A 21,344-nucleotide genomic window follows, 5' to 3' on the forward strand; every position below is an offset into this window, starting at 1 on the left:
ATACATCAGATCAGAAAGATTATAAAACAGATTTAAGATCAGGAAATTATTTTATTTTGCCACTCTCTTGAAACAGGAGGGAAGCAATAAACTTTTGGAAGAGTTCCATGAGCATACCGCTGAGCAGTTTGCTTCCGTATCTCAAGGATACTTTCAGAGGTAAAAGAGAAAGACGTTAGATGATGAATGAAATACATGTAGAAGAAAGTGAGATAAAATTATTCCAAGTGGCTTAGAACTTTCAGGGCAATTGCCAGTTTTAACTGTAGGGGTAATAGCTGTTACTTAACCTGAAAACAATGTGAAGATGGCACAAAAGAGATCAGATATAAATACAATGAAATAAATAAATGTATTTATTTATCCATATAACATGGATGGATGATTTCTGTCCATATTTGAAAGGTTGATGTAAACAATTTTTCAGTAAGCCCTTTGAGATATGTTGTATAATGTTATCAAACATCTTTTTTACAGCTATTTTATTCTACATTTATTTTTTGCTATAAAATAGTGCAATACTCTGCTTTACTGTAAGCTACAATATTACATTTTACTACTCTACTGCAAGTCAAACTGTGACCATACGGAAATACATCAAGACAAAAATAAATTTTACAAGTAGATATGATACAATGTGGATTTGGCTTGTGGTAATGGATATATGACCAGTTCAGTATACTAAAATAACATATCTAGAAAAGTACATACTTAGATTCTTTTTTACATAGATACAATCCATTAGCAGATTCCATATAACTCATTTGTTTTCTAATAATTCAAGTAGAAAACAGTGCTCTAGTTGAAACTTCTACTGAAATGAGGGTGACTTTTCAAAAGACTTGAAGCCTTTACGGTATGAGTGTACCAAAATAATTCATAGCAAATGTGTTGCTTGAGTTGTCTATTTATAGAAAATCCTGAAGATCAGCAGTTTTGAGACAGTGCGCTAAGAAACTTGGTTCTGTGCTTATGACAAAGGTTTTGATAACTTCCTTATGCCTCTTTCAAGTTGAACTTAATGACTCAGTGGATACATACCATACATCCATGCAGTTCTTGGCAACAGTATATCATTAGTTTGCCATTACTTTCTGCTGGAATGTTTTACAATTTCCCAAGCTAGACCATAACCTTGGTAATTATCAACTTTCTTTTTAAAACTGAAGAGGTCCTTATATACAATTATGAGTGAACTGATTTTGACAGTTAATAGTATATAAGGAGTTATATGAACTTAAATGAATTCTTGTATCATATAGTACAATTCTGTGACAATAAATATGGGCAAATACACAAACAAAAATGCTTTTAAGCAAATCTTATTGTTCAAATCTACATTAGTGATTAATATAGGTTTCCCTCAGATTTTTGGATCAGCCCCCTTTCAAATGCTGAATCGAATCAGTTCACCAAGGAGATGGAATAAATAATGTATTCCCCCCCCAAAAAACTGTATTTTATAGTTTTTTTTTTAAACACAGTTATTGATGGTGGCAAAGACAAGCAATGATAAGAAGTTACATTTTGCCATTTTCTTATCCATAAATTTATTCTTAATAAAAATTAAATGCCTCATATGATTTAAACAAGGACTCTGGCTATAACTGGTTATTGTAATTACAAGAAGCAAACAAAAAATGTTAATCATTTAACACATGAGTGGCGCAGCAGACTAATGCTACTGTTAAAGGTAATATTTAGCTTCCAGATGCCTGCAATTACTGCGAGTTCAATTCTCACCAGGCTCAAAGTTGATTCAGCCTTCCATCCTTTCTAAGGTAGGTAAAATGAGGACCCGGTTGTGGGGGTAATAAGCTGACTTTGTATAAAATATACAAGAGTATGAAGGCTATTGCTTAACGCATTGTAAGCCGCCCTGAGTCTCCGGAGAAGGGCGGCATATAAATCAAAATAAAATAAAAAAAAAACACAGAGGTGGGAATTATGACCCCTTTATGACTTGTAGATTTCAACTCCCAGAATTCCTGAATTCTTGAAGTCCATATGTCATAAAAGGGCCATAGTTCCCAACCCCTGATCTAACATTAGCCTTGCATAATTTGTAAGGTGTTTAATATTATTACTATAAATATTAATCATAAAATCAGAATGCAAAATGAAGAATAAACTTGTTTGTGGATTAGGAATTTGTTTCCTGGCAGCCTGTCCTTTTGAGTCAAATTTAACCACTGCCTTTTTGTTTTCAAGTTAGGATGTTAAATAATGGAAGGATCTGAATGTATACAATGTTGATGCAAAAAATGAAACATATTTAACATATGTGCAGGTTGTAATCCTACAAATATGTGTTGACTGAATGCAAGTTATTTTAATAGCTTGATTACAGTTCATGAACCCGTGTACTTGGCTCAATCATGCAATCAAAGTTGATTAGTTTTGCTTCATCTTAAACTGATTACTTTATATTTTAGAGCCTTTCCCCATTTAGCTTCTATTCCTGGAATCATCTCCTTTGAATAAGGGCTCATCCCTTGAAGTTTTAAAAGCTCCCCCCCCCCCACACACATTTTTGCAGGAATTCTGTGAAGCTAAAAAAGCCTTTTTCATTATTCACTCATTTATAGCAGCCCCTCCCCAACCCCTGGGCTGCAGAATGGTACTGGTCCGTGGTCTGTAAGGAACTGGGCTGTGGCAATGTGGGATCTAGGCTGCGTGTGAAACCATCCTCTCCCCCCCTCCCCCCCCCAATGGAAAAATTATCTTCCACCAAACCAGTCCCTTGTGTCAGAAAGATTGAGGACTGCTGATTTATAGTATAGATTTCCTACCATTCAGAAATATTTAATTATAATGAATTACTGTTTACTGTTGTACATAATTTTAATCTACCTTTACTGCACTTGTTATAAGCACATACTACGTATAATTATCATTACTACCACTACAAAAAAAAATAGGACCTGGAGAAGTTTTAAAGATTTGGGATTATTTGGGTGGATATTTAGTTAAGAATCCAATGTTTTGAAAGAGAAGGAAACAACAGAGCACTTACTACAAATAACCATGGCCTAGCCAGTGTATTATTATTATTTAGCATATGATGAGAACATGACAGAAGTAAATATATATATACAGTCCACATAATTATAAGTAAAACCTCTATGGGGGTATGGCACTGGATGTTCAATTCAGCTATCCAGGTGATCACCTCTGTATTGCTTCATTGTAGAGCTTCTAGATCTAGGGAACCAGAGAACACATCATGGACAATCTTGCACAATATGTTTAATACTTTGCATATAAAGTACTACAATCACAAGGGGAATCTTTCCATCCCCATTGATAAAGGGCAGAGACACTTCTTCCAGTATCACACTTAATTCTGCTTAAATTCGACCAAAGCCAGGGTCAAACCAGCCAGTGAATGAGTCTATCAGATGAAAAGTGGATATAGGGCTACTCTTAGTGTTCCAAATATTAATCAATTCAACATTTCTTTATAGATATATTGCTATAAACCTCCCTTTTATGACTGTTATAGAGTTTACAGTAATAAGAGGATACAATGAGACTGCTGCCCTTTTTACTCTTGTGAAAGGCTATTTTAACAAAGATTGGGGAGGGGAGTCTAGGGCTAAAATCGGGAGAAATCAGGGGTGGCCTAATGGTTCAAATAAACAGTGTTCCAGGCGCAATAATCTATTTTTCAGTTGCATTTTGCACTACTGTACTTGAGCTACTCTGAGAGACATTTGGTTAAAAAAAATAAAGCATAACCAAAGAATTCGATAAAGGAAGTGGAACGGCGTTCCAAAAAGATGGGTGGCAACTCCTCTACTAAGGATGTGTAGAAAAGAGAAAAACTGCTAGGATAGTAGCAGCGATACTGAAATGTAGCTCCCCAAATATCTAGCAGCACCTGATCCACCAGGGCTTCTCGCGTAGGAGAACTTTCTAAGGCAGGCAAGTCCGTAACTGCTTTTCTTAGGGGGAAAAAATACATTTAAACAGAATTTGAGGTATTCTTTTTTTTTTTTCAACTCCTCAAATCGGGTCTCTACAGTAGCTCTTTCATTCCTCCTCCTAATGGTAGGTCCAGGTTTCAACTCTGGGCTGGAGAGCAACGGGGAGAAAAGGCGCCTTGCAGCGGGGTAGCCTCTAAAACGGAAGCCAGGCCTCCTTCTCCAAAAACGAGTGTCCAAGAGCAGCCTCGCCCTGTCCTTAGGAGCGAAGAGAACTGCTCCCCCAGCCCAGGCAATGCGAAGCACAGCGAAGGAAAATAATGGGGTCCAGTTTCTTCCTTTTAGCCCTTCCTCCCTTTGCTGCTAATCTCTTGTTTTCCTTTCCGAAAATGGAAAGACGGAGGCCTAGAAAAGCGCGCGGCTGCCGCCTCTCGCAGCTGCGGCAAACAAGCCGCAAAAGCTGTAGCGCCTGTAGCCGTCTCGGTCAGCTCCCTCCCCGCAGCCACAATAGTCTCTCCGCCTCGTCCTCGCCCCGCCGCTTCCCCCGACTCGACTCCGCTCGCAGCTCCCCCGCCCACGTGACCAGCCCGGCAAGTTGGGTGCTGGGAGGGAGCGAGCCAGCGCGGCCGACGCCGCAGCAACAATAAGAGCGAGTGGCACATACTGTACTCGGGTCAGGAGAAGGGAGGGCATTTCTGTGCCGCTCAAGCACTCCGGCCGAAGGTTTGTGAGGCCGCGGCGAGACGAAGCTGCTGCTGCTACTCCTCCTGCAGCCACTGCAGCCACCGCCGCCACTGCAGGCAGCTGCCCGCCCGCCGGAGCAAAAGCTGCTGCTTTAAAGTGAAGCTTTCGTAGTCCTCCTTCCTTTGGTCCGCTCGGCCGCCGCTTGTTTGTGGGTGGCTGGACCGCCCCCTTGTGGGGCTCAACGGCTCCCTATACGCCCCGCCAACCAGCGGCGGAGGAGAGGATGGCGGATCGGCTGGAGCTGTAAGGGCGCCCCGGGGAGCAGCCGCTTCCCCTGGAACAACGCGAAAGAGGAGGAAGCCAGCGGAGACTTGGCGGGAAACGGAGAGGCGGAGATGGCTAACGAGTCGCTTCAGGTAAGAAGCCTGGCTCTTCGCTCCTGCCTGTGTCCCGAGCGGAGAACCGGCACAAGGAGATTGTGGGGGGGGGGGGGGAGGAGAGGAGAAAGGGCCGCCGATCTCATGCCTCCTTTGGAGCAGCAACAGATGCGAGCGGCTGCGGGACGCCTTCTTGCACCCAGTTCGGACTTCGTTCGGTGCCCTTCTCTCTCCTCCTGCCAGCTGGCGGTAGCGGTGGCGACAGGGGCTGCTGACCATTCCCCGCATTCGGACTGGCATCGCGTGAGCGGCCCGATCCTGGTACTGTCCTCTTCCCCCCCCCCCCGCGTCACACCCGCAGCTTGTTAATGTTTATCCTTCCCTAACTAGGAGGAAATGGGGGGGGGGCTTAAGGACATAAGGACCTAGACTCGGATTGCTGCTTGGTAGTGTCGTGCGGGGGGGGGGTTGTCTCTGTTCGATAAACATGAACATTCTGCTTTATTGATAAGGGAAACTGGTTAGTAGCATCTTTTGCCCGTGGAAGCCCATTAACAGATACATAATATCAGCGGGTATGTGTGTACATGTCCTTCTGGCTTGGGTGGAAGATAGACGGGAGAGACTGTGTAGATAAGTCAATTTTGGGAGTGCCTTGCCTTCTACCTCTGGCCCTCTGTCACTACATCTCTCAAGAGGGAAACAAGCCTGGTTTTAGATGGGATGGTAGCTAATTAAAGACTTCATTTCTTTTGATCTGTTGAAGTAGACATTTCACAGGTGAGTAATCGTGTTTGCCAGGTTTGTTGACTTGACTAATTTATTATGGATAAAAGAAAAAGAGACAAAGAAAAAGACATTGGAAAGTCTCCAGCTGGGAGAACAAGTAGGTTCTGTGTAAATAAGAAAATGTATAAGAGATTGGCCAATAGCAATAGCACTTAGACTTATATACCGCTTTACAGTGCTTTACAGCCTCTCTAAGCAGTTTTACAGAGTCAGCATATTGCCCCCAACAATTTGGCTCCTTATTTTACCGACCTTGGAAGGATGGAAAGCTGAGTCAACCTTGAGCCTGGTGGATTTGAACTGCCAAATTGCAGGCAGCCGGCAGTCAGCAGAAGTAGCCTTCAGTACTGCACTCTAACCACTGCACCACTGAGGCTCTAAATGGAGGCTCAAACCATTTCTTGTTTCAGTGGCTGGGGTGCAAGGATGTCCATCTGATCAGGAAGGAGATCTTGAGGCTGTGGCAAAAACATTGATCTAATGTATGACTTCTGTGAAAGAGTGAATTCTACTATGCATTAAGGATCATTGGAAAAGGAATTGAAAACATCACTGCCAAATGCTTCAATGTCTTTGCCTATTCCCCTTGCTGTGACCATACTTGGAATGCTGCTTATACTTCTGGTCCTGACATTTCAAGAGGGTATTGTGCAATTAGAGCAGTCGAAAGGTTCAGTGAATCGGCCCCAATGAAAAGAAGCTACACCATTTTAGATTTTAAGCAAAAGGAGGCTTGTCAGAACATATGAAGTTAGGCACAGTATAAAGAGATTAAATAGGGATTTTTGTTGTTCTCCTGATATTAGAATTCTCTCCACCCCAAAGCTGAATACTTTGGGATTCAGACAGAAAAAAGAAATTGCTTGAAGAAGTGTGCAGTTAAACTACGGAATTCTCTACCACAAACCATGGGAGATGGGAGTTCCCAGTTTGAAAAACTTAAAATAAAAACAAATTTAAACAGATCCATGGATAATGATGATGACTGTGTATTATGATGCCCTATGTCTCTCTCAATAGGTATCAATTGGTAGAAACATCAATTGGAGGGTGCTAATGCATCATAATCCTGCTTGTGGGTTCCCATTGGTATGGGTGGGGTGGGCACATCAGAATGCTTGATCGGAAGGGCATTTGGCCTGATTCAGCCTGGCTATTCTTACCTGCTTCTGAGTTTGAATCTGTCAGTGCCATCAGCCTTGGAAATTCTATTCCTTCTTCCTTTGTGTGTCCCAGAATGGTAAAATTGAATGGGACCTTCCTTTAACTTCAGAAGGATGTTTCCACTTTAGGGCAGGCAAAGTATATGAAATGGAATATAAGTCCCCTTGATTTTTGCTAGGATATGATACATTTCCTTTCCTCTGAATAATATTGCAAGAGATATAATAAACTTATCTTTACATATATTCTTACTTTCTCCCTTGTGCTATGATCGTTGCTGTCAGTTTAAGTTTTTTTCCCTGTCATAAAGCTATTTTCATTTGTTTGGATTTATTTTTTTCTTTCTGTGGTATCTAGGGAGTTCTCTTGAAAAGGAGTTTAAAGTGCTGATGTAAGATTTTTAATCAGGGAGACATGCACAGACCATTTCCTGAAATAAAGCATTTGCTAGGCAAATTTCATTTAGGCAGTGTTATGTGGAATGGGCCTGCAATGGGGTTTTAAGGATTCCGCATATAAGGCTACTTGTTGATTGGAATATTAAAGACTTTCTGGAACTGCTGGATAGAGATTTCTGCTTTGTGGCCAAGTTTTTTGGCCATTAGTTTGCTTTGGAAAGAATGGGCATCTGACAGTCCTTCTCTTTACAGTAAACTGCAAGATAAGAATTATAGCTGGTATATGATTTGTTGCTTGCTTGTTTAAATGATCATTGCCAGCTTAAAATCGATGTGCTAAAACCATTCTTACTTGTCTGTAGAGCTAACAACATTTCAATTATTAAAGATATGGTGCTGATAATCAAATCCATTACTGTCAGCCCTTACCTTGTACTGTCAACAGTCTATTGAGCTAAAAGGGACAAAACATCAGATTAAGCTTTATCCTGACATTGCATTTTATATTGTTTAGCTTGGATGTTTGAAATGAAGAACAATATTTTTAGACAAAATACTTCAAAATATTGCAAAAATGACAAATATAAAACAAAGCGCAAGAGAACAGTTTGCGTTGAGCTGTGAACTGAATTTCAGTCTCTTCAGATTATGAATACATGAGAATGTGCTAAATTGAAGTCATTAAATGCATGCATTAGTATCTGTTTTTTTAAAAAAGAAAAATAGCCTTAGAATTGTGCAATTGGCTGCAGAGGAATAGAAAGAGAGTAGAAGCATTTAAAGGAAGTTTTATAAAGTTCTTTAAACTTCAAATGTACTTTTACTTTCTGAATGACTGTACAGTTTTTCAGTAAAAGTTTAAATGTTTTTATATCCTTTATTGGCTGAAAGCTTTATTATTAAGGTTAGATCTTTGAAAAGCAGACTTTAAATATGTTGGATAAATTTAAAAATGTGATGTAAAATCTTGATATTTTATCAGTGAGTTTGGGAAAAACAAGTGCTCACATTTCTTACCTCCAGACTGTGATATTAAAGATTTATTTTTCATTTGGAAAAATAGCCATTTCACATGAAGATGTGTAATATTTAGTTTAGATCTTTGCCTTTAAATGAGACAAATAGAAAAAAGACAGTTCCTTTTTCACAGTTTGATATCAGCGCCTTCTAGACTTGTAAGCAAAAAAATGTGAAAACCTAATGCAAATTTTATTATGTGGGAAATTTTTCCATTCTCCAGTTGGATAAAGTACTATTTCTTTCCTATAGGTAGTTTGTCCAAGCATTTTTAATGTAATGATTGTGTTCACACGATGCATTTATCAATGGCTTATTGAAACACATAGTTTACTTAGTTAATCCTATTTTCTATATTTGTATGATGTAATGGAACCATCAGCTAATCATATCAGCTGGGTTACTTTGTGATTCAGAATATCACGTAGAGCCATCTATTGTAAAGCATTATAGGTAAAATGTTACTATATTAGTTTCTAACTAAGAATCAAATCAAGTTTTGTTTTTCTGCAGATTCATCTTTTTTCCTTCTTGTCCTAATGTCATGTATAACAATATCCCAGGATTAGACAAATGCTAAAGAATAGAGGCTTAATGTTTTTAGGTATATTTGCAATAATTTAGAATTGCTTAACTTTATTTATAGAAATTTATATACAAATGTTTAAAGGTAGATCAATATATGGTTTAACAATAAGCCAGCAAGACGTAAGACTGAATTCACAAATCAGAGTAAAGTTGTGAATGGTATGTAAAGTAAAAATGTAAAAAGTAAAAATAGAGAAGCAGAAGCATCTGGAATTTTTTAAAAATAAAACCTATATTTGTTTATTATCCAAATTTGAGGAAGTTCTTCTGATTGATGCACTCATGTAAGTTAAGTTGGGAGACTTTGAATATCAGGTTTTGACTAATAGCTAAAAACCATGTCTGCTAGAGCCAGTTAAGATATATGAGGGAAAAATGTATCTATCGAACATAGAGGGCCATTGGGCAGTGTATAATATTAAAAATGGGAAATCAAAATAATTTTTAAAAGTAGCAGCATTGGTCCCAAAAGGAAATTCAATATCCACCCGAATCTAAGACGTGGAGGAAAAACTGATTTCAAAGACTGATTAAAAATAAGCAAGGTAGAGTGATATAGATTTCTTCAGGAATGCTGTTCCAGAGAGTAAACTTCCTAGATATTCATTAGATGACCTTGCTTAATTGATGGACTCAAAGCATGCCAATTTTGTCCAATCATACAATGTAGAAATGATTGGAAATAGGCAATCCCTCAGATAGCCAGGCTCTAAGTCTTGAAGGATTTTTGTAAATGAATTACACTCAGAAGTTAACTGGCAACCAATGCATTTCATGGAATAGGGTATTACCTGGGCATATATTGTGGCATACTGTTACTGTTTGCATTGCTACATTCTGGACTGATTATAGATTACAGGTGGTCTTCAAGGGCAGCCCCTTGTTGTTCTGCCCCAACTCCGGATTCCCGAGGATATTGATACACACCAACGGTCCTTATCAAATTTATTAAGTAGCAGGAATAAACCAAAGTCCGGCAAAGGTTGGCAACCAGCTCAGAAAACAAAATACGATAAGACTTCTCCAAAAATGCTCTGATGATAATTACAAGTTGTTTCCAGCAAGAAACTTACTAATGGCATGTGACTTAAATAGGCTAAGGGAGTGGCCAATTATCCTCAAGCCTTACTCTCGAGGAGACTTCCTCCTCCTGAGTAGCCACTTCTGCCTTTTGGCAGCCCTGCGTGCTCGAGCATTGAAAAGAGGCTCCTCCGCTCTCTCCACTTGAAGGAGCCTCTGGAGGTTCTGAAGGCCCTGGCTGAGTCTCTGCCTCTGGCACCACATCCTCTTCAGCCTCCATGCTGTCCGAGGCAAGTGCCGGCTGCGCAGGCTGCTGGTGCGACACCACACCAGCCTCGTCGTCGTCAGGATCAGCCACGATCCGCGCAGGCTGCTGGCGGGCCACAACACTTGTAGAGCACATTGTTATTGTTCAAACGTGAAGTGACTAGGGTGACTGACCATCTGGAGAGCCTCCCCAATCTAGAAGTGAGGGCAACTGGTGCAGCAGAAGAATCTGTGCAAAGACCTTCCTTCCCTTAAAGATAAGGATCTGACAATTCAGGAAAATTCCTAAGCTACACACACATCTCAAATGGGGAAATACTACATCATCTAGGACTAAAGATGAAAATTTCTGGGACAAGAGGTCAAAGTATCCCCAGCCTCTCTCAGTCTTGCTGGGGTTGAATTTAAGTCTGTTTTATATCACTCAGAGCCCTGAAGTCTCCAGATTCCAGCATGACTACGATGGCCTGGAATTAAGATATAAAACTGGTACCATCAGCATATTATTGATATTTGATTCAAATTATTAGATGGCCTCGCCCAATAGCTTCATGTAGAAATTAAATAGAAGTGGTGACAGTATTGATGCTTGAGGCACCCCACAGGTTAAGAGCCTTAGCTTTGATGTCTCCTCCACTGTCAATATCAGTTGGCTCCATCCACATAGAAAAGAGCAGAACTACCATGGAACAGTTCCCACCTTCACCCCTACTCCCAATAGGCAATCCAGAAGGATGCCATAAATCAATAGTATCAAAAATCCCTGAGGTATCAAGAACCAAGATCACAACACTAACCCTATCCTAGTTCTGCCAGAAGTGTTTCACAAGAACAATCAATGCTGCCTCTGTATTGTGTCCCAGCCTGAAACTAACTGAAAAAGGTCCATATCATCTGTCTCCATCATGGCCGTCTGGAGTAGCAGTTGAATCACCTTCTGAACAATCTTTCCCATAAAGTCTGATATGAAATTAATAGATAGAAGTTCCTATTGTGTCTAGATTTCTTTAAAAATTTCAACAAATGCTAAAGAAAAAGTTTAAGAGGGAGCATTAATTACTTTGTTTTCTTCAGTCTTACCTTTTGTATAGAATTAGTGTCTCAATACTGATCTGTAATGTTCAGATTATGCAGTGTATAGCAGATGCAAAGAGCTATATATCTCACGGTGGGACAAATGGCATTCATTTTTATGCAGTATTATTCACATGGTAGGAGAATAGTTTTGTCTAAATCTTTGTATTGATTTTATGGCCAGCAAAATTTGACAGAGGCAGTTTACATTTCTATCCATTACAATAATATCTATTAAATGATGATAAAATTGATGAATGTGAATATTCTCTTTGCACAGAGCCATAAGAATAGAAGAGATTGACGTCCAACATTTTTTTCCTAGAGCAGCCAGTAAAATGCCTTTGAGATTTGCACAAGCAAGACAAAAATGCAGTTGTACCTTTCTGCCTAAATTCTTCATGCTGTCTCCAATCTTGGAAATAATGTGTAATCATCATGCTTAACAGCATACAGTACTCATTTTTATGGTACAGTAGTCATACATTGCTTAACACCATTTTTAAATCCAAGTGATTTGGTGGCCATCTCTACATCTTGCAGCAATGAATTTCACAGTTTAGGTTTATACAATAAACTGGCATTCTCTACCACATAGTGGCAATATGAACAGTGGTAACTCTACTGTCTTGAAACTCTCATTGTACAAGTTCATGTAATGATCCTGGATTCAGATATTAAATTGAATGAACATTTCCCCGCCTATTCAAGCACAATTTAACATAACGTTCTTGAGATCAGAACTGTATTACTTATTCAAAGTGTGGTTGCATATGGCACTTGTTTATAACATCACAATATGAACATTTTAATTTTTAATGGCCTTCTTTCCAACAGTTATGCACTGGATGGGTATTTTATTGAGCTATCTATAGTAATGTCAGGATCTGAACAGTCTCTACCAGCTTCAATCACAAAAGTTAGGGTTTTTGTGCTTCCAATTGTACCTGTTTATGTGTTGGCCATTTTATGCTTGTTTATTTTAAATTCCTCCAGTGTGGAGAGATCATTTGGGAATTGTTGTTGTCTCATTAATCATCGTACATTAATTGGTGTTAGAAAATATAGCTTCTGCTTACCTTGAATTGCAAATCATTTATGAACAATTAAGGAGCACTAGGGAACTCTATTGTCCATTTATTTTACACTTTGCATTCTTACTGGTTACTAATTATTGATTCAATTAATAAAACTCTTCTTTCATAATTGAAATAAGTTTTCTCAGGAGATTTTCATTTACTTTGTCAAAATGCTTGTAATGGCTGGCTAAGAGACTATGAAAGAGGATAGGAAAAGAATATTACAAGTAGGAATTATCTCCATGTTCTTCCTTTATCAAGAGCAAAGGTAGATATTTTCCCAGTACCTAACAGGTGATAAAAGAGAGTATCAAGAAGGGAATTTAAAGATAATTTGGGTGCTAAAGTAAATATATCCAGTTGCCAGTATTTCTGTAATCTAATTCCCTTTTCCGTTTTAATAAATCTGGTAATGGTAGACTCTGAAAATTTTGATTTGTGGCTGTAAGTAGCTGTTAAGAGCTTTACATTCTTGGTAATTTGTCTGTTCTCCTTACAAGGGAAGCTGTCTAATTCTGCCTTCTTGACCTAGACTGTGGCACCCATCCACAAAAAAGGTTATTAACAGTTGAACAGGTTTCCCTGGTCTGTTTTTCACACGCCATTCAGATTTTCTGTCCTGGTAAATGGATTGCAAACCACCATCTTTTTTCTCATGCCTTGAAGATCCCTTTGCAATCATATTCATCAATATCAATATCAATTTGCCCTCTTTTCATATATAGTATTTCATTCCTGAAAGCATTTCCTAGTCTTCTGCACAAAGATACATTTGAAGAATTAACTTTTCATTTAAGTTATTTCTTAGATCTACTTTGATTCCTATATCATCCAGCATTCCAATTTTCTTAAGTCGCTTTTCTGCTACTCATTGTTGATCGTAATGTTTGTTTGTTTGTTTATTAGATTTGTATACCGCCCTACTCCCGAAGGACTCAGGGCGGTGAACAGCCATGAAATAAAACATATAAATACAAGATTTAAAATAGAAATAAAACAAGTTAGATAAATTTGGCTGAACCATATTTAAAACCCCAATAATTTAAAACCAAATTTAAAATTCCCATTTAAAAGAGGAGAAGTTTAGGTCAGGCCGGCTTGCTGGAATAGGAACGTCTTCAGCGTGCGACGGAAGGTACGCAGATCCGGAATCCTCCGTATCTCGGGGGGGAGCTCGTTCCAGATAGTAGGTGCCCCCACAGAGAAGGCTCTCCCCCTGGGGGCCGCCAGTCGACATTGTTTGGCCGACGGCACCCGGAGGAGCCCCTCTCTATGGGAGCGTACTGGTCGGTGGGAGGCTATTGGTGGTAGCAGGCGGTCCCGTAGATAACCAGGTCCTAAGCCATGGAGCGCTCTAAAGGTGATGACCAAAACCTTGAAGCGCACTCGGAAGACCACCGGGAGCCAGTGCAGCTCGCGCAGGAGAGGCGTTACATGGGAGCGCCACGTCGCTCCCATCACCACCCGCGCGGCCGCACTCTGCGCCAGTTGGAGCCTCCGAGTGCTCCTCAAGGGGAGCCCCATGTAGAGAGCGTTACAATAGTCCAGACGGGAGGTGACGAGGGCATGAGTGACCGTGCATAACGAGTCCCGATCCAGAAAGGGACGCAACTGGCGAATCAGGCGAACCTGATGAAAAATCCTCCCGGTCACGGCCGTCAAGTGCTCTTCTAAAGACAGCCGTGAATCCAGGAGGACACCCAAGTTGCGAGCCCTCTCCGTGGGGGCCAATAATGTTATTAATGTTAGGTTCCTTCCAAGCATTCTTTGCATCCCTTATTGTCTGCTTGCATTTCTTTTCTGCAGTCTCATACAGGATTCTTTGCGGGGCCATCTGAAAGTTTCTGTATTCAGATGAAAGCTCTCTCTTAATAGCTTTAATGGTGCTGATCCTCTGAGGTCTCTCATATAGCATGTGGCAGCTGAAAAATAGAGTTTGTCCAAAAGGAATATGCTGTTGCATGATGCTCAGATTTATTGTTTCAGTAGCAAAATATAATATGTTTCTATGCTTTGAGTTTCCATATAATTCTGTACAACAGATGCTGCACAATAGCCAACTGAATAGATGTATCTTTCAGAGGAACAGTGGTGTGTACCTCTGAACATTATGCTTCCCGCCCCCCCCCAAGTGGTTAACTAATACTAATAGAGTTTTTATTTTCTTTTTGTGAAAGATAAATAATTCCAACTCTTTGCACTCCTTAGATTTGCTACTTTAGGGCTTGTGTATATCTTTCCCCATTTGAACTAAATGTAAGACTCTTTGGCCAGAGCCAAACCTTCTCTTGATTTGGAGGGAAAGTTAAATTATTGTGTTCTTTCCACTGCTGGTTGTGCACTCTGAAGCGGTGACTACCCAGTGCGTAGTAGTGTTACAGTTACATGGTGATTGTGCTATGGATAGAAGCTGTTCCTGTCTGGAACTTTCTCCAAAGGAGCCTGACAGCAGTAGTTTGTAACCGCTGTCTTGAACGAAGCTTGAATCTATCTTATTCATTCAGGAGAGAAGCTTTCCTTTTTATATAAACAATTCAGATTGAGTTAATGAAGAGGATCAACTGTTCTTCTTTGGAGTTGCAAAGCTGTTGGCTTTTGCTTCTCCAAATCTGTTCCCCAAATTAGGAAAAAGAAAATGCATGTGAAAAAAATTTACATGGCATAGGGAAAAAAGGCCATGTGAAAGTATTTGAGGCATCAGAATCAAAATAGGGAAGAGAGGGTGTTCCATAGATAGTCAGAAAGACCCTGACAATCTATCTGAAGGGACAAATCCTGTAAATGATATTAATTTATCTCCTCTTCTGATACAAGCTCCCAGAAAAACCTTGAACAACTCAGTTAATATGTTTCTATATCAATATTTAAACCTGATTCTAAGTAGTTTCATTGTTTTAATTTCTATCCAGCAAGTCCCAGAAATTGTAATGTTGGGGAAGAACTAAGAGTTCTTTGCTATGTTTATTTATAGTTTATTCTATAGATGCCTAGGATCCCTTAACTGAAAGCCATAACTGTTTGGCTGGCCAGTTTAGAGACCGCCTTGTAGATATTGGCTGTGTCATGCATAAAAACAAGCCACAAAATGATTTGTTTGGCTTGGACAATGTGAAGTATGAAGCCCCTACTTTAGTATAGATTTATGTGGGAACCAAGTCATTACAGTTTGTTCAACAAATAATAGTTTTAAAGCCCTGTTCTGGGATTATGTTGACTGTTGATTGCAGTTCAACCTTTAATTTGCTGTTTACTGCTGTAAACATGATACCTGTACTTTTGTTGAATACCATTAATATCCAGGAAGTGCCTAGATTACACCAAATTTCATTGGATTTTGTTTTTTTAAAAAACTCTGCTTGGCATTAATGCCATTTCTTCTTCTTTTAATTTACTGCCAAGGTTCAGGTCTTAAAAACTATCTGAATATTTATATAGACAGAGATCTGCCATGCAACAACTTTTTGTCTGAATTAATAGTAAAGTATAGATAAAGATATGTGCACACTGCATAAAGATGTAAATCCGAAATATGGAATTGTACTATTAGCCAAAGCAGATAAGATATATTTTATTTATTTATTAGATTTATTTGCTGCCCATCTCATTTTGATCTATCTGAAGGCTTAAGTCATGGTCTATAAATATTTTAGAGTAAGCTTTTGTATATGGTTATAAAGGACCTTGTTCCCTTCTTCAGTATCTTAGATTGATACTAAGTGTGTCTAGCAATTACCTGTTTATTTTCTATTCAAAATCAAAAGCATTTTGGAAAGTTGGCAATGCATTGAACAGTAAGGCATTTCCTTTACTTCAACAGTGGACTGCCTATCTGAACCAAAGATGTAAGTATTGAGATGGTCTGAAAATCCACAAGGTTATCACAATTAATGTGCTGTTTTTAATGAAATCATTCAATTCAATAGTTTTTAGTAGAATGCCAAATAACATCTAGTATTGCTTTTAGCATTCAAATCATACAGCTTCATGGTGCTGTTAAGGATAATAATTTTTACCTTTAGACTTTTTTCTTCCTGTGAATGAGAGGAGATTTTAAGTGGCATTGCTCAAAACTAACTTTCTTGCAGCTGTTTTTTTTTAAAGACGTGACTCATTGATCTCAACCTTTTCGAGTTGCCCTATACATCTAGATGGCAGCAATTTTGGGGAAGTTAGGAGTAAATACCATAGAATTCAGTGAGAAATGTATCCGCTCTTAAATGCAATTCCAAACAGAGACATTAGGATATATATTGATGTCTATATAGATCAAGGGTGTCAAACTTGCCTCATCACGTTGCCATCACGTGACATTTTGCAATGTTTTCCCCATTCGCAGAACTGGGCTGGGTGTGGCCTGCGTGTAACGCATCTGGCCTGCGGGCTGCCAGTTTGATACCCCTGACATAGATGTTAGTGAGCCCAGAGGCAAAAGAAAGTTTGGTATTGCAATGGTATGTCTACTGTTGGTACATAGAATGTTAGAACGATGAATCAAGATTCAGAATCAATGTCAAGGAAATTAGTAAACTTAAATGGAGTAAAATGGGTCACAGAGAAGCTTCTACTGAAAACAAAACAGAGTTGCCATCATTATTTTAAAAAGGAATGTCGAAGACAGTGCTTGAAAACAACCCCAAAATGATGTAATGTCAGATCAAATTCAAGGCAAATCAGTGAGTATTATGGAAACCCTAACTTATGTTCCAACAGCAGATGCAGAGCATAAACAGTTTGAACAGTTGTAACAATTTGCAGCATCTTGTAGATACAACACTGGAGAAATGTATCTTACTCACTATAGGAGACTACAATAATAAGATCAGAAGTAAAATAACATGTGAAATAATGAGAAAATGTTGCCTTACTTTATGGAATGAAACAGATTAATAACAGTTCGGCCAGGCATATTAAATGTTTATAGCAATTACATTTTTTCAACCACCTAAAAGAGGACTCTACACGTGGACGTTGCCAGATGGAGATTACCAGAATGAAACTGACTACATACTCTATAAGCAAAGATGGAAATTCTTTTTTGTCACACAAACAAGGCCAGGTACTGACTGCAGTTCAGATTGTAACAGTCTTGATTCAAAATTACCACTTAAATTCATAAAACAAATATCATGTAAACAATATCAGCAATATTCCACATGTTTGCATTATGAAAGTAATAGGTTAAATGTATTAGAATTGATAAGTACTGTACAAGTGCCTGAATACCTTTGGGCAGAAATTCAAGGCATCACATAGGTGAAGCAAATAAAGGCATCTTAAAATGCAAACTAGTTGTCTCTTGATATACTAAAAATACTGGCCATCCCCAAAAAGTCTGAAAGGCAATAAAAATAGAGGAAAACAGAGGAAAAATAAATGCTGACTTCCAGAGAAGAGCAAAAGGTAAGGTGAGGTGATACAAGGAGTGCAAAAAACTGAGGATAACTGAATATGAATAGGTAGGTCCTACTATTTAACAGAAATGGTGATTAATAGCATTACTTCCTGGACAACAGATATATTTAAGAAAAAGAGGGTAACATTTTATCAAGTCTGGATAATATTAGATATTAAAGCATAGAGACATTGCATTGACAATGAACATATGGACACCTAACATCAAAAACGTCATCAAAAAAGCACAACAAAGAATGTTCTTTCTGTGCCAACTCAGGAAGCTCAAACTGCCTAAGGAGCTGCTGATACAGTTCTACAGAGGAATTACTGTCATCTGCACCTCTATAACTCTGATTTGGTTCTGCAACCCAACAAGACAGACACAGACTTCAGAGGATAATTAGAACTGCAGAAAAAACAATTACTACCAACCTGCTTTCCATTGAGAACCAGTATATTGCACGAGTCAAAAAGAGGGCTGTGAAAATATTCACAGACCCCTCGCATCCTGGACATAAATTGTTTTAACTCCTACCCTCAGAACGATGCTATAGAGCACTGCACACCAAGACAACTAGACACAAGAACAGTTTTTTATCAAACGCCATCACTCTGCTAAAGAAATAATTCCCTCAACACTGTCAAACTATTCACTAAGGCTCCATTACTATTACTATTAGTCTTCTCATCGTTCCTATCACCCACCTCCTCCCACTTATAACTGCATGGCTGTAACTTCATTGCTTGTATCCTTATGATTTATATTGATATTGATTGCTTCCTAGTATGATTTGATTGCTTATTTACACCCTATGACTATCATTAAGTGTTGTACCTTATGATTCTTGATGAATGTATCTTGTCTTTTTATGTACACTGACAGCATATGCACCAAAGACAAATTCCTTGTGTGTCCAATCACACTTGGCCAATAAAGAATTCTATTCTATTCTATTTGTATTGTGAAAATTACGTTTTTTTCCCCAATTCTGACTATAAAGTGATGAAAGTTGGATCATTGGAAAGTCTAAACAAGGAAAAATGAAACTGCTGTTGCTGTGGAAAATCGTTGGGAATATTTTGGTCTACACATAGGACAAATAATAATAACAAACTTAAGGCTTAGATATTTTGAATATATAATGGAAAGGCAAGATTCATTAGAGAAGACCATGATGCTTGGGGAAAAAACGAAAGGCAATTCAATCTTATTAATTATATAAAGATAAATTTTACAAGAATTTTAAAAAGCAGTTATTGACAAATAATCCTAGTGAAATGTTGTTCCTGGATCACAAAGAGTCAGGGTCACTGAATAAGGATAACATAGATAACATGACTTCCTTCCAAGAAAATATACATCGATTTTGCTGCTCAGTACATAATACATTCCCAATCCTGAGAATTTTGTGGTGGCTTTTAAGTCAACAAGCAAATCAGGTGATACTTCTCAACATAACTAAAAATCCATCAGGAAGTAATGCTATTAATCACCATTTATGTAAAATAGCAGGACCTGCTTGCTGTCAAGAATCTTTCATTTTTTACAAGAGTAGCTTTTAGTTTCCTGTACAGATCTGACTGACAGATGACGGAACAACCTTATTTGCTTTCTGTAGACTAAATTGTGTCTAAATTTTAAATCCTCTGCACATGATCAGGCTATGCATGCACAAGGATTGTGGAATACACGTAAGTTTATAAGGTTATGTTGTGATGAATTGTGAAATTAATACCAATCATGCTCAGTTTGGTCTGTAGCAGGTTTGATTTTACCATATAATTTGAGTATTTATGTTGCCCATCTAATTAGATATAGTTAATCAATGTTGGATTAGTGCCCAGTTTAATAACTAAACAACTAAACAAAACTAAACAACTAAAAAAGAAAATGACAGGGTATTTGGCATCTATAGTTCGCAGTTAAAATTATTCCAGTGTTTTGTCAAGGACAGATGCTGAATCTGGACATTATTTTTTTGTTATAGACTTTGTTCTCCCTACAGCTACACCAGTAACAAAAAGCTACATATAAAAGATACAAACCACAGGCAGACTCAGATGACAACTTTGCTCCTATATTAATTTATTTAATTAACAATGCTTAATATATTTGCCTTAATAGCACAGTTAGATCGGTTTCTGCAAATCTGAGAAATAGCAGTATCAAAAAACATGAAGCTACTTGGGGAGTGAAACATACATTAGTTTTGGTACTTTTTGGACAACTAATGGCTGCAGTGAGTGAAGCAATGTCATTATGATATAATACACATAAGTAGGACTAGGATTTTCAGAGATTGTGATTTGGAAAAAAGAACCCTTTCATGTGTGATAAGCCTTTCTGCTGACCTCTTTTTGCTTCTACCAAAGTGATGTTTGTATTTTGGGGCATTAAATTTCATAGCAGAATTTCTGCAGGCCACCAAAAAGTGGTCAGGGTTGGTCTATTGGTTATTTATCTTTATAGGAAAGGACCATTTCAACCTACTGAGCTATTGGGTATTGACCATCCTTTGGGGAAGGGAGTGGGAAGAATTTCAGAAGGAAATTCAATTCTGAAGTTATATATACTTTGTCAAGAAATTCAGTATTGTCATTACTTGAATTGAGCTCACAGGTGCTTTTTTAAATAAAGTGATACATATTCAGTAATTTACCAAAGCCAGGAAATTTGTATTATCACTTAACACTGCCTTTTAAATGACTGCTGCAACTATTTTAACTGTATGTAATTTTCATTGCCTGATTTGTTTGCTTTTTATTTTCCTTCAATTTCGCTGCCTGTATCACCCTCCCAATCACATATGTGTGTGTCTGTCTATTATCTATCTATCTATCTATCTATCTATCTATCTATCTATCTATCTATCTATCTATCTATCTATCTATCTATCTATCTATCTATCTATTCCATCCATCCATCCATCCATCCATCCATCCATCCATCCATCCATCCATCCTCTATCTTTTCAAGGCTGCTTTTATTAATTTATTGCATCCAGATGCTGGTCCAGCAACAATAAATTAGATTTACAGATGCAATGTTATTTGACTTATTTTTTCTCTAACAGAATAATGCAAATATTTCTTTGGAAATGTTTATGCAGTTCTTGCTTCTCATGTCCCAGGAGCCTCAAATTACTTCCTTAGTAACAGATTCAAGCTATCTTTCTCTGTGTCTAAATAGAAGAAAATGCAGAGTTTTTAAAATAGAGCAAAACCTAAAATTTAATTTGGCATAGACACATTTACCTGAAGTGAATAATTTTTAGATTACATAGAGCCAGCTCCCAAATTATACCTTTATAGTCACAGATCCATCTAAGTATATTAGGCTGCCTGCATATCTCAAACAATGTTTGAGTGTTAAGTGAATTTCGTTGTATGGGTATACTGTGTATACACATACAATGACAATAAAGTTATTATTTTTATTATTTTGTTGTATTGGCTTGAAATTGCGGGGCCATGAAAGTTTAATATAGCTGTAGAATAGAGAAAGGTGACCTGTAGTATTCCATATGTTTTTGAACTAGAATTCAAGGCATCCTTCATGATTTGTAC

At 38.2% G+C, this 21,344-nt stretch overlaps 1 protein-coding gene and 1 long non-coding RNA gene across 5 annotated transcripts in view; one reads left to right on the top strand and one right to left on the bottom strand.

The window, feature by feature from the left end:
- Positions 1–333: 333 nt before the first annotated feature.
- On the bottom strand, positions 334–4,818 carry LOC132710960 (uncharacterized). Its single transcript, XR_009621706.2, has 2 exons — positions 4,591–4,818; positions 334–3,204 (listed from the first exon to the last, which is right to left on the bottom strand). It is a non-coding gene; the product is annotated as an uncharacterized LOC132710960 (long non-coding RNA).
- Positions 4,535–21,344, top strand: part of PKN1 (protein kinase N1) — an 88,908-nt gene continuing 72,098 nt past the window's right edge. For 2 of the 4 annotated variants that reach the window (XM_034407354.3, XM_087887315.1), the window contains exon 1: positions 4,535–5,026. In XM_034407354.3, coding sequence (XP_034263245.2) covers positions 5,006–5,026 — 21 coding nt within the window. In that variant the 5' untranslated portion in view covers positions 4,535–5,005. The remainder of the gene's footprint in view (positions 5,027–21,344) is intronic. The other 2 variants (XM_034407359.3, XM_087887316.1) reach the window with 1 other exon arrangement.

Source organism: Pantherophis guttatus, chromosome 2 (assembly GCF_059756535.1).
Source record: "Pantherophis guttatus breed Tessera chromosome 2, ASM5975653v1, whole genome shotgun sequence".
NCBI lineage: Eukaryota > Metazoa > Chordata > Lepidosauria > Squamata > Colubridae > Pantherophis > Pantherophis guttatus.